Source organism: Gallus gallus, chromosome 8 (assembly GCF_016699485.2).
Source record: "Gallus gallus isolate bGalGal1 chromosome 8, bGalGal1.mat.broiler.GRCg7b, whole genome shotgun sequence".
NCBI classification, from domain to species: Eukaryota; Metazoa; Chordata; class Aves; order Galliformes; family Phasianidae; genus Gallus; species Gallus gallus.
In genome coordinates, this window is record NC_052539.1 from 19,815,670 (window position 1) to 19,835,343 (window position 19,674).

General features: G+C 54.8%; 1 protein-coding gene across 38 annotated transcripts in view; it reads left to right on the forward strand.

Annotated features, from left to right (window-relative positions):
- The window catches only part of PTPRF (protein tyrosine phosphatase, receptor type F), a 342,426-nt gene that overhangs the window by 316,468 nt on the left and 6,284 nt on the right, over positions 1 to 19,674 (forward strand). For 27 of the 38 annotated variants that reach the window (XM_040705351.2, XM_046944838.1, XM_046944821.1 and 24 more), the window contains 8 exons: positions 1,681 to 1,796; positions 4,081 to 4,113; positions 6,386 to 6,483; positions 10,887 to 11,010; positions 12,232 to 12,515; positions 16,509 to 16,628; positions 17,040 to 17,194; positions 18,395 to 18,680. In XM_040705351.2, the coding sequence (XP_040561285.1) occupies positions 1,681 to 1,796; positions 4,081 to 4,113; positions 6,386 to 6,483; positions 10,887 to 11,010; positions 12,232 to 12,515; positions 16,509 to 16,628; positions 17,040 to 17,194; positions 18,395 to 18,680 (1,216 nt within the window). The remainder of the gene's footprint in view (positions 1 to 1,680; positions 1,797 to 4,080; positions 4,114 to 6,385; positions 6,484 to 10,886; positions 11,011 to 12,231; positions 12,516 to 16,508; positions 16,629 to 17,039; positions 17,195 to 18,394; positions 18,681 to 19,674) is intronic. The other 11 variants (XM_046944828.1, XM_046944829.1, XM_046944831.1 and 8 more) reach the window with 3 other exon arrangements.

Genomic DNA, 19,674 nt, shown 5'->3' on the forward strand with positions numbered 1-19,674 from the left:
CTGCCTCTTCGGAGGCATTTTCTCCCAAAGGTACTCGTGGAGTATATTCACAGTTTCAGATCTACAATGGGAATGAATTGAAGCTGAGTAGCAGGAGATAGCTTGGGGTCTGGAGGTTTGTTCAGCAGTGGCCCCCACTAGGTTCATGAGAGACAAACATTCATTATATGCTGTGCCCGTTCCCCAGCAAAGCTGGGCCATCTTGCTCAAGGGCTCAGGGACTGGCACACAGTAGCACACAGCGCATCCTGCCCTGCTCCTGAGAGGAAGAAGAGTGCTTTATTTATTTGCCATGTATTTTTCTTTCTTCCTAGCAAAGCGCTCAGTCCTTCAGCTCTTTTGTCTCAGTCCAGGCAACTAAAAGGCTTCTGAGATGTTGAGAAGACTCAGGGTATCGTAAGACTCACACACTGATGCTCCCCACTGAACAACCCCAGTGTCTGATGCAGCACAGGCTGCAGATGGAGCTGCTCATGACCTGAGCTGCAGAGGGAACGCAGATTTCACTTGTGATTTATGCATTAAAATTTACCATTTTTGTCACTCGTGCCAACCCAGCATGCACAGCTGCCAGGGGAAGCAACAGCACCCTGTGCCTGCACTGAGCGCTTCTGATGGTGCATGGCTCAGTGTGCCCCCATCCAGAGCTGCAGCTGCCTCTGTGCAGAGCAGGGCAACCCTCAGGGTGCTTCAGATTGCCTCCCAATGGAGCAGAAGGCAGAGACTGGCTGTTGCGATGTGCTGGATGGTAAATGTGCTAGCATTTATACAGAGTAGCAGTGATGCAGCTCCGTCTTTTGCAGAAAGCATCAGGTCAGCAGAGGGGTTCACCATCAGGCAGAACCCATTTTCAGGCAGTAGCCAGAAGACAGAGCCTCTGCATATTGCTGCGTGCTCAGCATCCTTGGCAAGGCGTCAGGATTGGCACAGGCTCAAGGGGACAGTGCTCCTGTCCTGCTCCTACCCAACACCTTCTGTACTTCATGGGAATACCCAGTGTATTTGTAACGCAGAACGAGAAGTGGGACTTAGAGAATTGCTGGAAACCCTTTTTACAGTATTAGATTTTCCTTGGCGTTCACTTGTCCACTTTTTGATTGGATGTGTCCCTGCTTTGCCTGTGAATTCCAGCAAGAGCCCGAGGTGGTGGCATTGCTTTAGGCATAAATATAGCATGAAGAGACAACAGTGTATTTTATTGTTCCATTAATACACGCCTTGGGTGCCTTCAGCCATTCAAGACGTATATTAATGGCCCAATAAAATACACCCTGAAGAGCCTTTACACTATTATATTACAGTGTTCTATATTTAAATATGTCTAATACGTGAGGAAAAAAATTTTGATTATATCCCTCCACTACAGGAAATAGTTCCTAGAGGGAGCGTGAGGAAATGAGATCTTGCCTCTGTCTGCTTTTTCTCTGGTCAGTGTTATGCAGAAGATCTCGTTTCAAAGTGCCTCACTAATCAAACCTCTGCCATCACTGAAATACAACCACTGCTGTCCCATAGAAGGGAAATTGGAGGCGCAGAACAGGATGTGACCTGCGCGGAGCCCCAGGGACCCTGGGATGGAGCTGGGTATCTGGGACACCGGGACACAGACTCCTTTCCAGGTTGGTTGATGCCACTCTTTGCCAGAGCTCACCTGCTTGTCTCCATCCTCTCTGTGTACAGGAAAAGAGCACACTCCCCCTCTTCCAAAGATGAGCACTCCATTGGCCTGAAGGACTCGCTCTTGGCCCACTCCTCTGACCCGGTTGAGATGAGGCGGCTCAACTACCAGACTCCAGGTAGGGAGCAGCAAACCCCCTCGTGCCCCACCTGCCCCAGTTCCCCTCTGCCAGGTCCCCACACCAGAGGGGGAGTCGCAGTCCTGCTCAGCTAGGGACAAAGAGCTGCCTGCAGCCCCCACTGCTGCCTGGGCAGTGCTGGGGCCCAGTGACAGGCACTGCTGGTTTCAATGGCCTCAGTCCAGATGACGGTTCAGGAACAGCTGTTGCTTTCTGCATAGGACTGCTCGGCGCAGAGCATCTCCAGTCATGCCTACACTGGCCTCTGGTGCCTCAGGCTGTAGCTGTGTGACAGCCTGCAGAGGCGACTGTACTTCCCACTGCAGAAAGGTCTCATGCTGCTGCTTTGTGTCTGTACGTCTCTGATGGCACCAAAAGCACGGTGCCTGTCATTGTCGCGATCAGAGACGGGCTCACCCCAGCTCATTCAGAGCCTTTCAGAGAGCCTGAGCCACAGATGAAGTGGAGGAGGGCTTGGTTTTGTGATGGAGGGAGCAGTTCGGCAGTAAATGAGGCACAGCTCTTCTAACTCGCAGCTCCTCCTGGTCTGTAACCTACTTTCCTTTTCCTCCCGCTGCTCATTCATCTAAAAGCTTTCGTCTAACAGGAGGGTTTTGAAGGGACCATTTCCTGATGTAAACGTGCTGTGCCTGGCAGGGATGGGGAGTGGAGCCTTTCCTGGTGCCGCTCACAGAGGTCTGAGCCCTGCCTGCAGCAGCACAGACCTCACCAGCACGTCTCCCTCTGCTCCAGAGCAGCTGCCGGGGGAATTGCAGCTCCCAGGCAGGGCTGGTGGCAGCTCTCACGGGCAGGATGCAGCAACAGCCTGGCAGTTGCCAGCCCACCTGGCACATTAATTGGCCACAACATGGTCCAGCGTGGGAGGAAAACGCTGTGGGGAGCAAGGGGAGGACCTGCAATGGGGAGAGAACGTCTCAGCGGGCAGATGGTAGGGAGCAGCAGTGACACACAGTCAGCAACAGTGTGCAGCTCCCAGAGAAGGAGCGGGGTGTTGAGCAGGGCTGCTCTAGGACACGTGTGCTTGGGGACAGGTCTCTGTGACACATCCTACAGCCCGGGGACACAAAAGCCATCTTGTTATCTGCTTGTGGTTCACTGCATGGAGGAGCGTAACAAGTTGGGCTTAAAGCTGCTCCTTCTCCAACAAAGAAAGCGGGGTTGTGCGACAGCGGCATCCCTCACTAGAGCTGTAGGAGGGGTCAAGAGCTGCCATCGAAAAGAAGAGCAGTCCGGGAGATTTCTTCTCCCCCACCTGTGCCTAAGCATAAGCCAACAACACTGCCTTGTTTATTAATTTTGCAGAGCTCTCTGGAGAGAGAAAACAACCCAGAGAGTCCGATGCACTAGAGGTGCAGCAGTGCCCTGTGATGCTGCTTGCCAGCACTCCCCGCCAAGTGACAGCACCACATCCTTTCCCCCCACCCTGCGTCACTAATGAGGCTCTGCAGGGCATAAGCGGATGTCATGTGGCTAGCAATAACTGCTCCAGCTCCTGACAGCCTTGTACTCGTTAACAAGGAGGCATGGAAGGCACCAAGCCCAGCGGGCCCATGTTGCTGCTCTGTCACCCGCTGGTGGCCCAGGTGGTGCTGTGTGGGTGCACTGACAAGAGGCGCTGGCTACCGGCCCGGCACACCTCAGTCCCCCTGCTGGAGTGTGCTGAACAGGGAAACGTTGTTTAATGCATAATTAATTGGTCTGCTGTTATTAAATATTAAGCTTGCTCATTTTCGTGGGTCTAATTTCAGACAAGGGTTACTTCCCCCACTACCAGCCTGCCTGTACTAACAGGGACCGACAGTACTAATGTACTGCCTGGCTAAGTCCAGGGCTGTGCGGTGTCCCAGTGTGCCATGACAGGAGGCCAACCGAGCTGCAGGCAAGCTGGGGGCTCTGAGCACCACGCAGAGGCTGCTGGAGCTGCGTGCAGCACAACCCACTCACCTGCCCTGGCTGCCCGCCCTTGGGCATGAGGCTGTGCGTGGTGATGTGCAATGAGAAGTTTGGCTCTCTGCATCGGGTGGAGGACTCTGTGCCTGCTCCTCTGCATATCCCTCCGTGCCACTTGGGCATCGGTACTGGGGCACAGCACTGGCCGGAGCTAAAGGGGCAGGTGGCCCTAAGCAGGAGGGAGGCTCGGTGCTGTGCAGGTGCTGCTTTCTTTTGCGTCTTCACCTCTTTGTCTTTCCATTTCTGAACCTCTGCGATGATGACTTAAAGGCTAATGGGATTTCTGTTCTTGCCCCGTTTCTTTTCTTTGCAGGTGCCAGTGTCCCCAGTTGCCCGAATATCTCAAGTTAGTTTTAACTCCTGTATTTCTCTTTTGACACCTTTTGCTTTTTCTTTCCCTTTCTTTCTCGTCTCTGTAATTTTTGTTTCAATGTCATGAAGGTCACCCTCACTCACTGTAGAACGGCAGTGATTCCACTCTGGGACACGATGCGCGGCTCCCGGCAGCACGGCACAGTGCAGCAGAAGGGGAGGCCCTGGTGCTGGGCTGCCAGGAGGCTCCTGCAGGCCTGCGTGGGGACAGCTGGGCTGCAGAAGGTGGCCAGCCAGAAAGCCCCATGGGCCAAATGGAAGGGTGCTCCTGGCGCCCTGCTTGCACACTCTTCTGCTTCTTCTCCTGTAGCCTTAGCCGTGGGGCTAGGGGGAACGGACACCAAGGGTATTCCAGCAGGTTGCATGCAGTGATACCAGATTGTGGGCCTAACTGCCCCTTTATTTCCGCTTTCTCTTGTGAGCTTCAAGTTCACTCTAAAGCAACCATAAAATCGTCTGCTCCTGGCTGCTTAAATCTGTACGTGAGAGTGGGAGAGGTGGCACTGTGAGACCCCTCAGCCCTCCCAGCCTGGCAGAGAGCTTGACCTCCTGCTGCCAGAATCAATTGGAAGAGCATGCAGAAGTCCTGGTGGTGTGCAGAGGTCCCCACCAATCCCCTCTGCTTTACTCTGTGCTGTACGTGGCTCTTGCTCCACATGCACTGTAATGGGATACCATCTGCCTCTTCCTCCCCTTCTGCACATACAGATCTTTTGTGGTGCAGCACCCCTTTGAGTAGTAAAGCTTAATTTTGGAGGAAGACCCTTGCATTTCTCAGCAGAGATAGTATCTGTTGCTCTGCTGATTGCCATGGTTCTGCTGTGCTTCATGTATGACCACACAGGGATGACTACATGCGGTAGTTGTATTTCAGCCTTTCTTCTTCCAGCCCCACACTTCTTCCCTGCTCCCGTGCCCTTCTCTTTATTTACTTGCCCACCCATAGCAACTCTGTGCTGTGAAGGCTGCTACTGATCTGCAGCCTGTGTTCTTGCAGCAATAGCAGGGTGTGCAAAAACTAGAGCATGAGGATCCCAGTGGGCAGAGTGGCAAGCAGGGGACCATCTGCAGGAGAGCCTCAGCACAAGGCAAAGAGGAACTCCTCCTTCCCCATGTCGATGTGCTCTCAGACCAGCCGTGGACCTGCTCTGTCAAGCAGTAGAAGGACAAACGTGTGCTGGATCAGGTCTTGCCTTTGTGTGGCAATGGCAGGTGCCTTTGGCAGAGGTGTTGGAAGCCCTGCTGTGCAGTGGCTGCATTGTAATATGCAGTGACACTTCCATGTTATCACCTAATGGCTTGTCACCGCTGCGTAAAATGCACATACCCAGCCCAGGGACTGCTCCATCACCTTGGTGGCCCATTGCTGCCATCTGCGGCAGCATTCAGACTCCAGAGCAATCGAGAAGCTCCTGGCCATGCTCCAGCCTGTCTCCCTGGGTGTGAATCAACAGCTTCAGCCTATTAATAATCGTTATTACCCATGTGGGGTTTCTGGGAAACCCACAGAGCCGCCGATGGAGTCACGAGCCGTGGAATCTGGATGAGCTCGGCTTTGGACGAGGTGTTTCACAGCCACGTTCCTGCCAGTTCAGCATCTCAGCTGCAGGGAAAGACGTTGTGATGGTCGGGCTCTGAATCCATCCACCCAGAGCTGAGCTCTGAGACCTGTGTGATCCCCGACCAGGGACCCCACTCCATTCCGTGGGGTCATTCCCATCTTCCCCAGCTCCCCACGGGACAGGGGATCCTCTGCCCACCCAGAGCTGCGCTCATTCATTCTGAGGGAATTCCCATGCCGCAGGCCTGGGTGAGATTTTTAGGCTGGTGGTGCTAGGGTTAGGAGTAAGCAGGAGGATCAGCCTCAACCCTTGGCGGTGGCAGTGCCAGAGGACCCTGCATCCAGCTCCAGCCCATCTGGGAGCCCGGGAATCACACTGACAGCATCTCCTTGGCCGTTCCCACCGCTCGGCTGCTCTGGGTGCCCGGTGCCGTACTGTCCGAGCATGCTCACCCAGTCATGCCCATTCTGCACATCACCTTTCTTTTCGTTTCACTGAACCGTGTGCTCAGAGCGCGTGCCGCATGATCTCGCCGACCTCCCATCCATCCCGCCCAGCGCTTCACATCGTCACACGTGTCCCCCTCGCGCCCACCCATCGGGTTTGCTGTGCTGCGGTCCCCCTGCCCGTAGTGTTGAGCTGTAACCGTTCCCTCTCCCCCCTCCCTTTCTCTTGCACCTGCAGGCATGCGGGACCACCCGCCCATCCCCGTGACCGACCTCGCCGACAACATCGACCGGCTGAAGGCCAACGATGGCCTCAAGTTCTCCCAGGAGTACGAGGTAAGCACGGCAGAGAGGTGCCGGCCAGGGCTGTGCTCAGACCCCCAGCGGAGAGGGCTGGGGAGCTACAGGCGGTGCCTGGGCCCCACGCCAGGCTGGGAGTCAGCCAGCAAGCCCTGCCAGCCCCGAGCGGTGGGAACATACTGAGAGCAGTCACGGCTTGGGCAGGGAAAGGGCTGAATGCTCTGCAGCCTTCTGTGCTTCCGCTGTGGTTGTGGCTGTAGGAGCAATTGGAGCTGGTGTCCGTGCGCTCACATGCAGGACCTTCTTGAGCTATAGAGAGCTTACAAATAAATCCTCTGCTGGCGTTAAGGAGGGCATAAATTTGGGAAGTGGCCTTTGCAGGTGTTAATACTTCTGTTAGAATTGTGATCTGCCTGTGCCTGTGGCTGCCCCTTCCCACTGAATACCCGCACTGATTGATGAGATGAGATCAGAACATTTGCCCACGAGGTAAGATTAGATATGCCAGGAAAGGGAATGCAGATCTCTGTGCTGAGGAGAGGGACGGATTCCAGCTGGTTCAGAGGGCGAGCTGCATGTATCTGAGGCAGGTGTGGAGCTCACCTTTGCTTCAAGGTGCTGAGTGGGGGACTTTGCTGTCCCTCTGCAGTTTGGTCCGGATTGGAGCTGAGTATCTGCTGGTGGCAGCTCAGTGTCACAGCTTGGAATGCCAAGGTGTGCAGCCATACCAGTCTGCCTTGAGCCTTCGGTTGGGAGTGCAGCAGAAGGGTTAAGGCAGGCTATGTCTCTGCCATGCAGTGGGGATGCAGCAGCACCCAGGCACTCCCGGCCCCATGCTGTCTCTGCACAGCATAATGCTGAGCTGTGGGAGCTGTTTTGGAAAAAAAATGAGCATTAAGAAAATTCTCTGAGCTGTTTTCATGAGCCGCTCTCTTCTCATTTCTCTTTCTTTAGAGTATCATGGCTGGTTGAGAGCACCAATCAGTTGTACTTTTCATGTTGAAGCAGCTATTAAGTAGCTGATTGTTGCATGTAATTTTTTTTCCCCTGGATTCTGCTGCGTTTGACTCCTCATCAGCTAGAAATTACATTGAGCATGACAGGCTCATAGGGTGTTTGACACTGGGGTGGGCCCCAAAGCAGCAATGGTTACCTCTCATAGGCATGTGGGCATCAGAACAGTCATTTCCCATTGGAGGTACCTGCAGAAAAAACCCGGAGTGGGTTTGCAGAGCCCAGTTGTCGCCTGGGAGGAGTGCCGGTGCAATGAGTCTGCTGTCATCTTCTCCCTGTGTTTGGCACAGCGACAGCTGCCCTTGGGGCTGTGCTGGGAGGGCTGCAGGGTGGGATGGGTGCTGGGGATCTGCAGCAGGGATGTGGAGATAGCAGAGCTGGGAGGGAGGCTGTGCTTAAGAGACCATGCTGGACCCACTGCTCCTGTGGTGCTGCCGGAGGGGCCCTGCTGCAGAGCTGGTGGGAGTGGGGGGTGAGGGCCTGGCAGCAGCTCCTGCTGGCTGTACCAGTGGATGGTTGGACTGGGTGAGTTTGGAGATTCTATGAATCTCTTGGTGATTCTATGATTGTGTGACCAGGGGGTATTTCATTTTTAGTGTACAGTGAGTGCTATAGTGAATTTACAGTGTGGGATTAATGGAATTAAATAAGGAGAAGGGAGGCCAAGGCTGTTAATTATTTATCGGCAGCCGTGGCGGTGCTGTGGCTGTGTTGGAGCTCCTCCTGTGGGCCACCTTCCCATGCTGCAGCCTGGGCTCGTGGACAGGATCCTGCCCCGGGCTGGGGGAAGCCTGCAGTGGTGCAAACACACCTGCAGCAGTCAAGGACGTTGCATTTCCCACCCCTGCAGTCCCAGCAAGGGGCAGCACCCCCTGCCCAGAGAGCAGTGCTGGAGTTCCCAGGGTCGGTGAGCCCCAGGGTGCTGCTGCAGGGCTCTGAGGGCACCTGGGGAGCCGCACACGGTGAGTTTAATGGGCTACTCGGGAAGTGGCCTGGCAGGCACACAGCGCTCACGTTCCGGTAATGGGAGTAATAAGGCTGAAGCGCTGCCAGCGATTGATTCGGGAGCGCATTATGTCCTCATTTGAGACGTAGCGTGGATTGACAGCGGTCAATGCCTGTGCTAATGCAGTTGATTTCACTGGAGGCCACGAAGCACTAACAGCCTGCCCCAGCTGTGCCCCTGAGCAGCAGCATGGGCTGCAGAGCAGCACAGGGCCACAGCCGGTGGTGGCCAACGGTAGCCAAGCTGTCTCTGCTCCATGGCACTGCCCACGTCTGCAGCTGAGGGGCTCTGCACACGGAGGGGTTCCGGAGCTGCACTGAGGAAGAGGGGGCAGCTCGCCCACACTGCAAGGCAGCTGAGAGGCAAGCTGGCACCCAGGGACATTTTCGAGGCATTTGTAAAGTGCTCTCGAGTCTATCGAGGAAAGAGCCTTTTTCCATTCCCATTTCAATGGCCTGGCTCCGTCTTTATGTTGATGGCAGGAGCAGCAGGGATCCCTGAGCTGCTTCAGAGAGATTGCTCCTTGCACTTCCATGCTGGGAAGGAGGAGTTTTACTAATTGGGCTTTTTCTTAATTTGCACTTGCTGTCTTACAACATCTCCCCTGTCACTTTAAAGCAAAGCAAAACTAAAAGTCGTGGTGCTTTTAAGTTTGCTCCTGGCTCATTTCCTTCCAGTTTCCCAGCCCTTCTGCTTTCTAGGAAGGATGAGTCGAAAGCATTACTCTGATCAAGTTTGGGATGAAGCAGTGATTGCTGCGAGCCCAAGAAAGGAGCTGGGCAGCCTCCCAGTGCCAGGCGGGTGTGGAACAAGGGGGAACAGGGCAGTGCTGCTGTGAGTTGGGACCGCAGGGCATCACCCTATGGTGGGACAGGGCTTGCCAACACCGCTGTGTCGTGGGCTTCAGCCCTGCTCCAAGCAGCCCATCATCCTCCTGTTTATTTACTCATTTGTTCACTTTAAAGGGCGGAACAGGTGTACATTAATTCATCACCAGAGTTTAAATTAAATCATTTTACTTCTAAATGAGTCACTAATTTGCAGGAGTATTTAATTAGACCCTCTTTGCACTCAGGTGCTGTATTACTTCTGACTTTCTCACCTGTTTGCCCTCTGAAGAGGCTGATGATGATTAGACCATTTCAGCACATCCACGTTGCACATCAAAGCTATTAACCCTAATGGCAACGCCTTGGTGCTGCTCCTCAGCTAGGGGCTCTGGGCTCCCCCAGGATCAAACCCTTCCCACCACCCCGCAGGACGCACGCTTGTTGGGCAAAACACACTGCACTCACTGCTCGGGCAGCCCCACAGCCTTTTGGCACTGAGTTGAAGGCTGAGTGAGAGCAACTGCAAAGCAAAGTGCTGCAGAGCTGTGGCTCCCGTGCTGGGGCATAGGACCTTGCAGGGCCATGGCAGTGGGCTCACAGCTGCGTGCCAGCTCACTACCACCATCCCCGCCGCAGTGCTGCTGAGCGCTGCTGCTGCCTGCTTATTACACTAATAATAGAAAATTACAGGCTTGCAGTTTGGAAATGTCTATTTACATCCTACATTTCCCAAACTACCTATTAGTGTTGCTGTGATGTCACATCCTCCTGTGCGTTTCCGTCGGGTGCTGGGCTCTCCTCCCACTGCTGCGGGGCAGGACAGTGGCCTGGGGCAGGTGATCAGAGCCTGGCCTGGCACTGGATGTGCAGAAGTGCTGCTGGGGCTGTGAGACCATGGAGGAGCCAGGACAGGTGCCCAGGTGTGGGCACACCCGGAGGAGTGTTGGGTGTCAGTGGGGTTGGGGTGCGTGCTTTCCAGGTGGCACGCGGGACTTAAGGAAGGATTTATAACTGCATCTCTTCTCTGGGTTTATAGCTCCTTGTCACTCTATTAACTCAAACGGGAGATGTTTACATTGCATAAGTAGCCGGAGCAGTGAATAGTAACCTATCAATTTTCACGACTATTCCCTGGCATAAGCTCCCAGGCTCTGTAGCAGGACACCAATACCCACAGCACCTGGGGCACGAGACACCCGGGGGGTCACTGTATTTCAGCAGACTGCGGTTCAAGATCTAATAAAGCCGCTGGGTCAAGAGCTGCGCAGTCAGAGCTCTGCGGAGCCCTGGCACGAGACCAGATTTCTGCTGATGGGTCGATCTGGAGGGAAGGATGAGCACACCACGAGGGTAGTGGTGGAGGCACACCCACAGCCATCGAGGGCTGCTCTGCATGCAGTCCCTGGAGATGAGTCCCACCGGGGACAGCGCTTTGGTGCGGTTATCAGTCTGGCTTGGACACCCCAGGAAGCCGTGTCTGTTCTGGGGGTGATGTGCAGGGAAATGCGGGCGCTGCGTGCTGCTGCATCCCATCCCACTTTGCTGTAACCGCTGCTGCCTCCCTCCCTCCCTCCCTCCTCTCTCCGCAGTCCATCGATCCCGGGCAGCAGTTCACGTGGGAGAACTCCAACCTGGAAGTGAACAAACCGAAAAACCGCTATGCAAACGTGATCGCCTACGATCACTCCCGCGTCATCCTGACCTCCATCGATGGTAAGAGTGACTCCGGGGTGGACGTCCCAGCACGTGGCTGAGCCTGGCAATAGCAGGGGGCCATCTCTTGTTCTGCCTTTGCATACAGGTGGCCCTGCAGTCCCTAGCATCCTTTTTCTGGGGATGGAAGTGGCTTTTCTAATGCTAATGCATCACTGATCGTCTGGGGGAGCAGGGGGGGGAACCAATTGGTCCTACACAGCAGGACTTGTGAGCAGCAGCGATGTGGAGGCTTGGCGCAGGGATCACTAGCAAACCCCTCAGTTAGGCAGCTGTGGGATGGGCAAATGGAGCAATTCTCATTGCCAGCGTGATACCATTGCTGTTGGTGATGGCTGCCTTCCTGGGAGCCCTGCCAGGCCCCAGCCCTGTGAGGGGCTGTGCTCCGGGGTTGCTACTCACCCATAGCCTTTGTTGTGCTGGAGGCAGCCAGGACCTGCAGGAAAACGCTGCCCTGGACAAAGGGGCGAAAGGGAGCCCCCCAGCTTTGTTTTCTACCTCTAATGAAATGCAGATGCACTCTCCTTTTGGGACAAGAAGATTCCTGCTGCTTTCCCTCCCCGCAGCCCATGCTGAGCGGGTTTGGGAAATACAGCTCCAGGCCGCTGCTTTGCCTCATTCACTACAGCAACTGTGTGTTTGCATTTTAAAAGCCTTTACAAGAAAGTCCTTTCCTCGAGGTGATGGAGGCAGGGCAAGGGCTGGAGCAGCCTCCACCAGTGGGCAGCAGCAGGGGCCTGACCCTGAGGGGGAGTCGGGTGGTGGAGGAAGGCCTCTGCTTCTGGGATGCTGCTGTAGGAGAGGCAGGAGGACATCCCTTGCCCGACATCCCCTGCTAGCGGCCTCAGTGCTTAAAGGTGCTGCAGGACCGGAGCAAATAGCTGGTGAATTTAAGACAATTATTTCAATCAGTTGCTTGGGGCCAAACGAGCTCCTTAATATTCCTGCCTGTGAACTTCCCTTTGTGTGTGGCTGGCAGCTCTCTCCGCTTTGGTACTGCCTGATTGTTGCATTAATGTGGTAGTTGCAAAGGGTTCTTCTTTGTTCAGGCACCATCCCTGCCCTTTGCAGGGAGAGATTCTGGCATCACCCTGTAACAGAGCCTTGTTCAGAGCCCAGTGACAGTGCCAGCCTCTTTCCCTGCCCACGGGACCCAGCAGAGCGATAGGCACAGGGTCACACGCTGTCCCTGGAGTAACACTTTGCCTTCTACCTCCTCAGGGGTCCCAGGCAGCGATTACATCAACGCCAATTACATCGACGGCTATAGGAAGCAGAACGCCTACATCGCGACGCAGGGACCTCTGCCTGAAACCCTCAGTGACTTCTGGAGAATGGTGTGGGAGCAGAGAACAGCAACGATCGTCATGATGACCAGGCTGGAGGAGAAGTCCAGGGTACAGTGTGCGCTTCCTCTATATTCTGGTGTGGGCAGGAGAGAAGGATGGAGCGGTGTACAGCCCAGGAAGCGCAGGTCCCCCAGCGCCACCGGCCATAAGTGCCCTGTGAGCATCTCGTGGTGGGGCAGAGGGGTGGCAGACCCTCCTGACACCGTGCTGCTCGATAACCTCTGCCTTGCCTGCATGTCTGCATGCGCACCCATCCCTTCCCTGCCCACATCACAAAGAGGAAAGCTGTGCCGTGCCGTGGGGAGCGCTGACAGTCCCAGGAGCTGGGAGTGGCGGTGGGCAGGCGGTGTTGGCAGCATCCCCCAGCCTGGCAGGTTCCTGGTGATGCAGGGGAGTGGCTGACGGGGTCTCGTTGCAACGAGAAGGCTAATTTGTGCCTTGTCCAATGACAACATGTGTAAACGCCAGGCTCGTGCTGCCAAGATTAGATATTCTGATGTAATAAATGCAAAGCTGCCTGCAGACCGTGGGGAGAGTGCGAGGCAGAAGGGAAGGAGCGGAGCAGAGCCTTCGCCACAAATGGGGCTCACGACAGCAATCCTTGTTCAGCCCCGAGGCAGGAGTTGATAAGCTGTGACCGGAGGGCTCCCAGGCCCCGACGCACCCTTTGTGCACAGCCTGCCCGAGCGAGAGGCAGCTCCTCTTGTTCCAAATTGTAAAAATTTTAGTTGGTGAGCATTTGTGCTCGAGGAATATTTTAGCGTTGCCATGCCAACGGCAGGAGAAGGGGCTGTGTGCTCAAGCTGTGAAGCATTGGCTATTTTTAGCCCAATAAGATCCTTCTTGAGAAGCCGAAGCTGTCAAGTTTGGGTTCACTAGAAACTTTTGCCCGCATGCTCTCCTCCATTTCAAAGCTTCAGCGCCGAATTGCTCACAGGGGTGTCCCAGCCCACGCTGGCTGTGAGGAAGCAGCTGGAGCAACAGATCACCATGGCAAAACAGATCTGCTTTTTCCTGCCTGTACAAAAATAGGCTTTGTTCACGGGCTTCCCCGGCTCAGCAGATACCCTGCAGCCTGCAGGGGAAAGCAGCGCTCCTTGGACAGGAGCTGCCTCCGAGAGGCCTGGCCTGGCTGTGTGCTGCCCCAGCGGGGAGGGGAACCCACTCAGCACTGTGCTCAGTGGGGTCTGAAGGTGCAGATGGCCGCTCCCTGCAGCGCAGGTCATACAGGGACTTGTTTTGTGTTGTAGCGTTTGTGTGGCATATGTTTGAAGTGTGAGGAAAACCCATGTAGATTGCCAAGCAAATCTGTGCCCGGAGTCCTGACTCACTCAGCTTCTGGGCTGCTTGGTTAGGGGAAGGCACTCCACGGTGCGTGTTTCTCTGAGATAACAGGTTCCCTGTGACCCCACAGGCACTTCTCTTTGCCTGACACGTCTGTGCTACTGAGCCATGCGTTATCTCCCCCCCAGCACACTCCCACTGTGTCATCCCATAATTACCTCCTGCAGTGCTGGTTTCTGTCCCAGTTACGGTGCATGCAGCAGGGACAGGCTCTGGTGGCAGGACGAGGTCCCATTGTGGGCAGGGGCTGACCGGAGCCCTGGGGGAGGCTGCAGGCTGCCTGCATGGCTGGGTGTGCTGCCAGGGGCTCTGCTCCAGGCATGGCCACCTCGTGGCCTTACCCACAGGTGACCTTCCTTGCAAGTCTCAGGCATAGGGCTCTCTTCAGCCATGGGGCCATGTGGCGAGGTGCCCTCGGCACTGCTGCCTGCAGATAAGCTGCCCGGCACTAGCACCAGCTTTGCAGCCCTGTGGGGGTGACACTGCTTTAAAGGGCTCCCGAGCTGCAGGGGAGAAAAAAATCTTTAAAGAGCATCAGCTTTTATGGTCTGCAATTTCAGCTGGCTTGATGGTCCAAATCATCCTCCCTTTTTCATGTTTTCACAAAGCGAGAGGCACATAAAGGATAGAAATGGCTGAATTGTGCAATTTAGCTACCTTCAAAGCTTTACAATCAGTTTCAGAATAATTCAGTGGCAGTTCAGAAACACACATTGTAGATTAGCTCTCCCGGAGCTGTGAGCGTGGCGTGTCCCAGCCAGGGCGTGTTGCACGAGAGCAGCATTAAAGCAGGGTTTCTCCCACCCTGGGCTATCCCCAGGAGCGCAGCAGAGCGGAGGGAGGGGAGATCTCCTGTCCCAGCACTGAGCACATACATGGGGTGCAGCTCCTCCTGGTGCTTTGCCTCCAGGCAGGGGGATCCAGGGCAGGAGGCCATGGGCAGCGATGCCAGCTGGAGCTCGGAAGCCAGACCTGGAGGTGAGAGGTGCCCGGCTGTTCTCAGGCACAGGGCATCAAAGGGGAGGGCCGGGAACCACTCAGCAAAGCCACAGTAAGTGGCTGTTCAGGATATGACTGTGCTCCTTAAGTTAATGAGAAGCAAGCGCTGCCAGAAGAAAACATCTCTTATCTGCTTTAGTGCCACAGCGCATCGGCTTCAGCATAAAATTTACAGAGCTTGAAAATGGGGCATAAACATTATGGGTAAATTTGGCAGAAAATGTGACTGACTCTTATCTGGTCATGAATAAATAATTTTCAATTACCAGCCCAGGCGCTGCTATTATCCCTCGCAGGGAACTCCTCTGAAGTTTGTTTTGTGCTCGAGCACACGTGGCGTGGAGCATGTGGGTGGCAGGAGGGGACCGCTGTCCTCATGGAGCAGGTCAGACATGGGGATGTGCTGTGCCACTCACCTGCAGCATCCCCTGCACACTGCATTGAGGGACAGGCTGGCACAGCGCTCACAGGATGCTGCTCTGTCTCCAGGCTGGGAGAGGGACTCTCAGGTGGCTGAAGGGCAGGGTGTGCCAGCACCCATGGGGCAGCCTTGGGACTTCTGCCAGGGCAGGGCACCCTGAGAGCCACCCCAGGAGTGGGGGTAGATGTGTCCCTCCTAGCCTGGGCTGCATCGCTCCCACAGCCGGAGCTCAGAACCCCACCCTGCTTAAAGCACCTTCAATTAAAAAGCAGAAGTTCATTGATTTCTAATTAAGCCTGTTGTTTCCCTTCCTACACGTTCCCCTGTAAACACACACAGCTAATAATGAAGTTTACTACTCCTTGACAAGCACAGATGATCCTCCTCTTAGGGTAGGCAGCCATCCTCAGTGCGGTGCATGCGGGTGGGAATGGAGCCCTCCTGCCTGCAGCCGGGGGCTGCGCTCTGCGGGTGGAAGCTCAGGGCACCAAATTACATTAGGGAGCTCGGGGATGGAGACCACAGAGCTGGAGGAGTACTTTGCAAATGCTGAGCTGTGAGTAGTGGAGGAGGAGGAGGGCATCAGCAGGTGAACAGGGAGAGAGTCACGGGGAGATGAAGGAGCAGGAGGGCACATCCCTGGGGATGTGTTAGGGCTCTGTGCCAAGCAGGCGTGCAGCAGGGACTGGGAGCAGTAGTTCTGGCTGCAGGGTGGGGAGGAGGAGAGGAAGAATACTGTGGGGCAAAGGGAGCAGCAGTGTGGTGGGACTGTGCTGCCTGCAGGAGGGGACTGAGTGATGGTTCTGCCACAGTCTGCATCTTCTCACAGAGGGAGGACAAGCCATGTGTGTGTCTGAGCTTGCAGCTGTGCCTTGCTGCAAAGCAGTTTCTGTACACCTGGGAGATGGAGATGGCAGGGGGTGCACCAACTACCAGGAAGGCAGGCTGCCATTGCTCAGGAATGCTGAAGGCACTTGGGTGGGGATGCAGGCTGCATCTCCATCATTCCAGCTGTCAATTGAGCATAGACTTCCCTAGGGAAACCACTGCACACCCAGCTGTGAGCCAGCAGCTCTTCCTGCTGCTGCAGCTGCCACCTTCCCAGGCAGGGGATGCTGCATGCACAGCCTCAGAGGCCCCCATCTTCCCAAAGAAGTGAGAGGCAAAGGGAGACATGACAGCAGGCACAAGTCACTGCTGCACACTGTTTTCATTGCCCGCCCCCTGCACTGCTTCCCACCAGAGAAAAGTCCCCTCTTTGAGCGTGAATCTGGTGAAAAGGAGCTGTTTGGGACCAGCCGGACAGTACCTCTCTTCTACCATCACCCCTCCCTGTTCCTTACCCAGTGGCCAGACACTGACCTTGTCTCCTCTCCTCCTCGCAGGTGAAGTGTGACCAGTACTGGCCGAGCCGGGGTACAGAAACCTACGGGATGATCCAGGTCACACTGCTGGACACCGTTGAGCTGGCGACCTACACAGTCCGAACCTTTGCCCTGTACAAGGTATGGCACTGGCAGGGGCTGCAGGGTGCAGCACAACCCCAGGCACAGCCCGAGGCAGAGGCAGGTGCTCAAACCTCACTGGTGTTTGGAAACCCCCAGGGGCAGCGCCGGCAGCAGTGTGTCACAGCAGCGCAAACAGGCTTTGCAGCTCTGGGGACCCACTCACACCCCAGGAAGGCATCTGGTCCCTGGCCCTTGCCCAGCTAGTCTTGCTCCGTTGCTGCCCAGATCGCTCATGCTGCTGGCATGAGTGGGGCAGCCTCTGCAGCCTGGAGAGTTATGGTGCAGGGGAACGTGCTGCAGCCTCTCTGTGCCTGGTTCCCATTGGGCTGTGGCTGTGCAGGCACATCAGTGTGTTCACCTCCAAGGATGAGACTGTCCTCACACAACACTTCTTTTTGTCCTCAACAGAACGGCTCCAGCGAGAAGCGAGAGCTGCGACAGTTCCAGTTCATGGCATGGCCTGATCACGGGGTCCCAGAATACCCCACCCCAATCCTCGCTTTCCTGCGGCGGGTCAAGGCCTGCAACCCACCCGATGCTGGGCCCATGGTTGTCCATTGCAGGTAGGACAGTAAATTCACAAAGCTACACCTGGGCAGCTGCCTGCTCCTGCAGGAAGGCTTCACGGCAGTGTGACCCGCACTGCGTGCTTGGGAGGGGAACAGCTCAGCAATTAGAAGCAGCCATGCGGTGGTGAAGTTTGTATTGCTTCTGCTACTTCAGGCTAAACAGTGCTGCTCTATGGTCTCAAAACACACCTTTCCTGCAAAAATGCAAGCACAGTTGACAAATGGAATGTTTTGAGCCCAGTATAAAGTAGGTGGTACCGTTCAGAAGCACATCACTGACAGACGTGCATGCAGTGACCTGTGCCAACATTCACACACAGTATTTACAGTCAAGCTCTCTAGCAGGATAGAAAGGGAGCTCCTTAAGGGAAAATATTAGTCTGCTAAGGCTCGGCATCCCATCCAGGCAAGATTTATCTCTACCAGCCGAGTGGGGACTATTACTGAACAAACCACTCCATCATTGCTGTTCCGGTGTACGCCTTATCAGCAGTGCTTAATGCTCTCCTTTCATGCTCTGTTTCAGATGGGAGTGGGGTATAATTAACACACAAACAAGCTGTATTAAAGCCCTGTTAAGGATCTGACTTGCACCATAAATGAGGAAATGTCTGGCTCCATACCTCTGCCCATGTTTACCCATCACAACAGCATGTCTTGTTTTTGGGGTGCTCTCTGGGTGAGCAGTTTGGGGGTTGCCGCTGCCCTTATAACAGATGCAGAGAGGTGCCCAGTTTTTGAGCAAATTGCTCAGCATAGAAATGCATAAACTCACCTTTCTGCTTCCCCCTCCAGGTCTGACTGTCCTTGTTTTATAGGTTAGGAAACAGTCACCCAGGTTAGGAGACGAGCAGGCTTGAGGTTTATGGGCTTGCCTGGTGCTGGAGCCCAGCTTGAACTGGTTTTCCAGCTCCATGCATACATATGTTGTTACTCTCCTGGCTGTTAAACACATCTCTCCTATCATTCCACCAGCAGTGTCCTTTCTGCTCCTTCTGGCCAAGGGGCACAGCAGAAGGGCTGAGCAGTCCCTCACACCTTCCCATGTCACACTCACTCCTCCTGTCACCTCTTGTTGGGGCTCGGCTCGTTAGCCTGCACTGTAGGGCCAGGAGCTGTGCTAAGCGTGAGCAGAGCTTGCCCGGCGTCCATAGGACTCAGCATCATCTCAGGCCGCATGCTTTGTTCCCGCAGTGCTGGCGTGGGCCGAACTGGTTGCTTCATTGTCATTGATGCCATGCTGGAGAGGATGAAGCATGAGAAGACCGTGGACATCTATGGGCACGTGACGTGCATGCGCTCGCAGCGCAACTACATGGTGCAGACAGAGGACCAGTACATCTTCATCCACGAGGCCCTGCTGGAGGCAGCCACGTGCGGCAATACCGAGGTGCCTGCACGCAACCTCTTCGCTCACATCCAGAAACTGACCCAGGTGCCTCCAGGAGAGAGCGTCACTGCGATGGAGCTGGAATTCAAGGTTGGTGACATCCCCATCGTCCTTCCCCAGGACCGTGTCCCTGCCCGCACAGCCCTACCAAAACACTCGTCCAGGGGCTGGGAGAGCAGAGACGTGGCTCATTACAGGCACTTATTCTTTTGTGTGTTTCTAAACCAGGTACGCAGTGATTTAAAGTACATTTGAATTGTAAAGCTTGTGTCGGCCACGGTCCCCCCTGGATTGGCAGCTTCTGGGGAGAATATAAAAGGCAGATGGATGCACAGTTCTCAGCAGCGCGTTCTGCTCTGGGTTCACTGTGCGGCAGGAGCTGCATCCGAAATCAGATGCAGATCGTGTTAGTGATAATTGATGTTACTGTGAACAACTTGTCTGGAAACGGCTCCAATTTAAATATGTGAGACATTTATAGCCTCATTTCTTCAATGCTGAGCTCTGTTATTTTTTAACCACCTAGACACCAAGCCTCAGCATCTAGAATCGGTGAAGCAGGGTTTTAAGGAGGACTCTTTTTAAGAGGCCATGCCCAAGTTTTGCTATCTGTATCTGAAACTGCCTGCTGCAAATATTTATTGCAGCCTTGGAGAAGGAAATGAGCCTTGGTAAGCGCCCATGTTCTCAGGTGACGTGCATTAGTCCAGTGAACTCATGCAGGAGAATATGGTTCATGCAGGGAGGTAGCAGACCATGCAGGCTTTGAAATGAACTGCAGCAATACAGCTTCACCCTGGGAATTCCTACCAAATGACAAAGGAGCAGGAGAGGCAAAATACTGCTTTTCTGCGTAAATTAGGAAAAGCTGATCAGCTCTGTTCTGGGGTCTGCATCGCTTCCCAAAGAGGACCTTTTCCTCTTGCAGTGAGCCAAGGGCCAGCTGCTGCCACACACAGAGAGAAGGGGGGCTCTGGGGCTGCTGGGGGAGTCTTGGAAAGAGGAGAAAAAAAAAAGACTTCTGTTTGAAAGTCTCTGCCAGCATATCTAAATAATACATTTACCATGACTCCAATTTACAGGG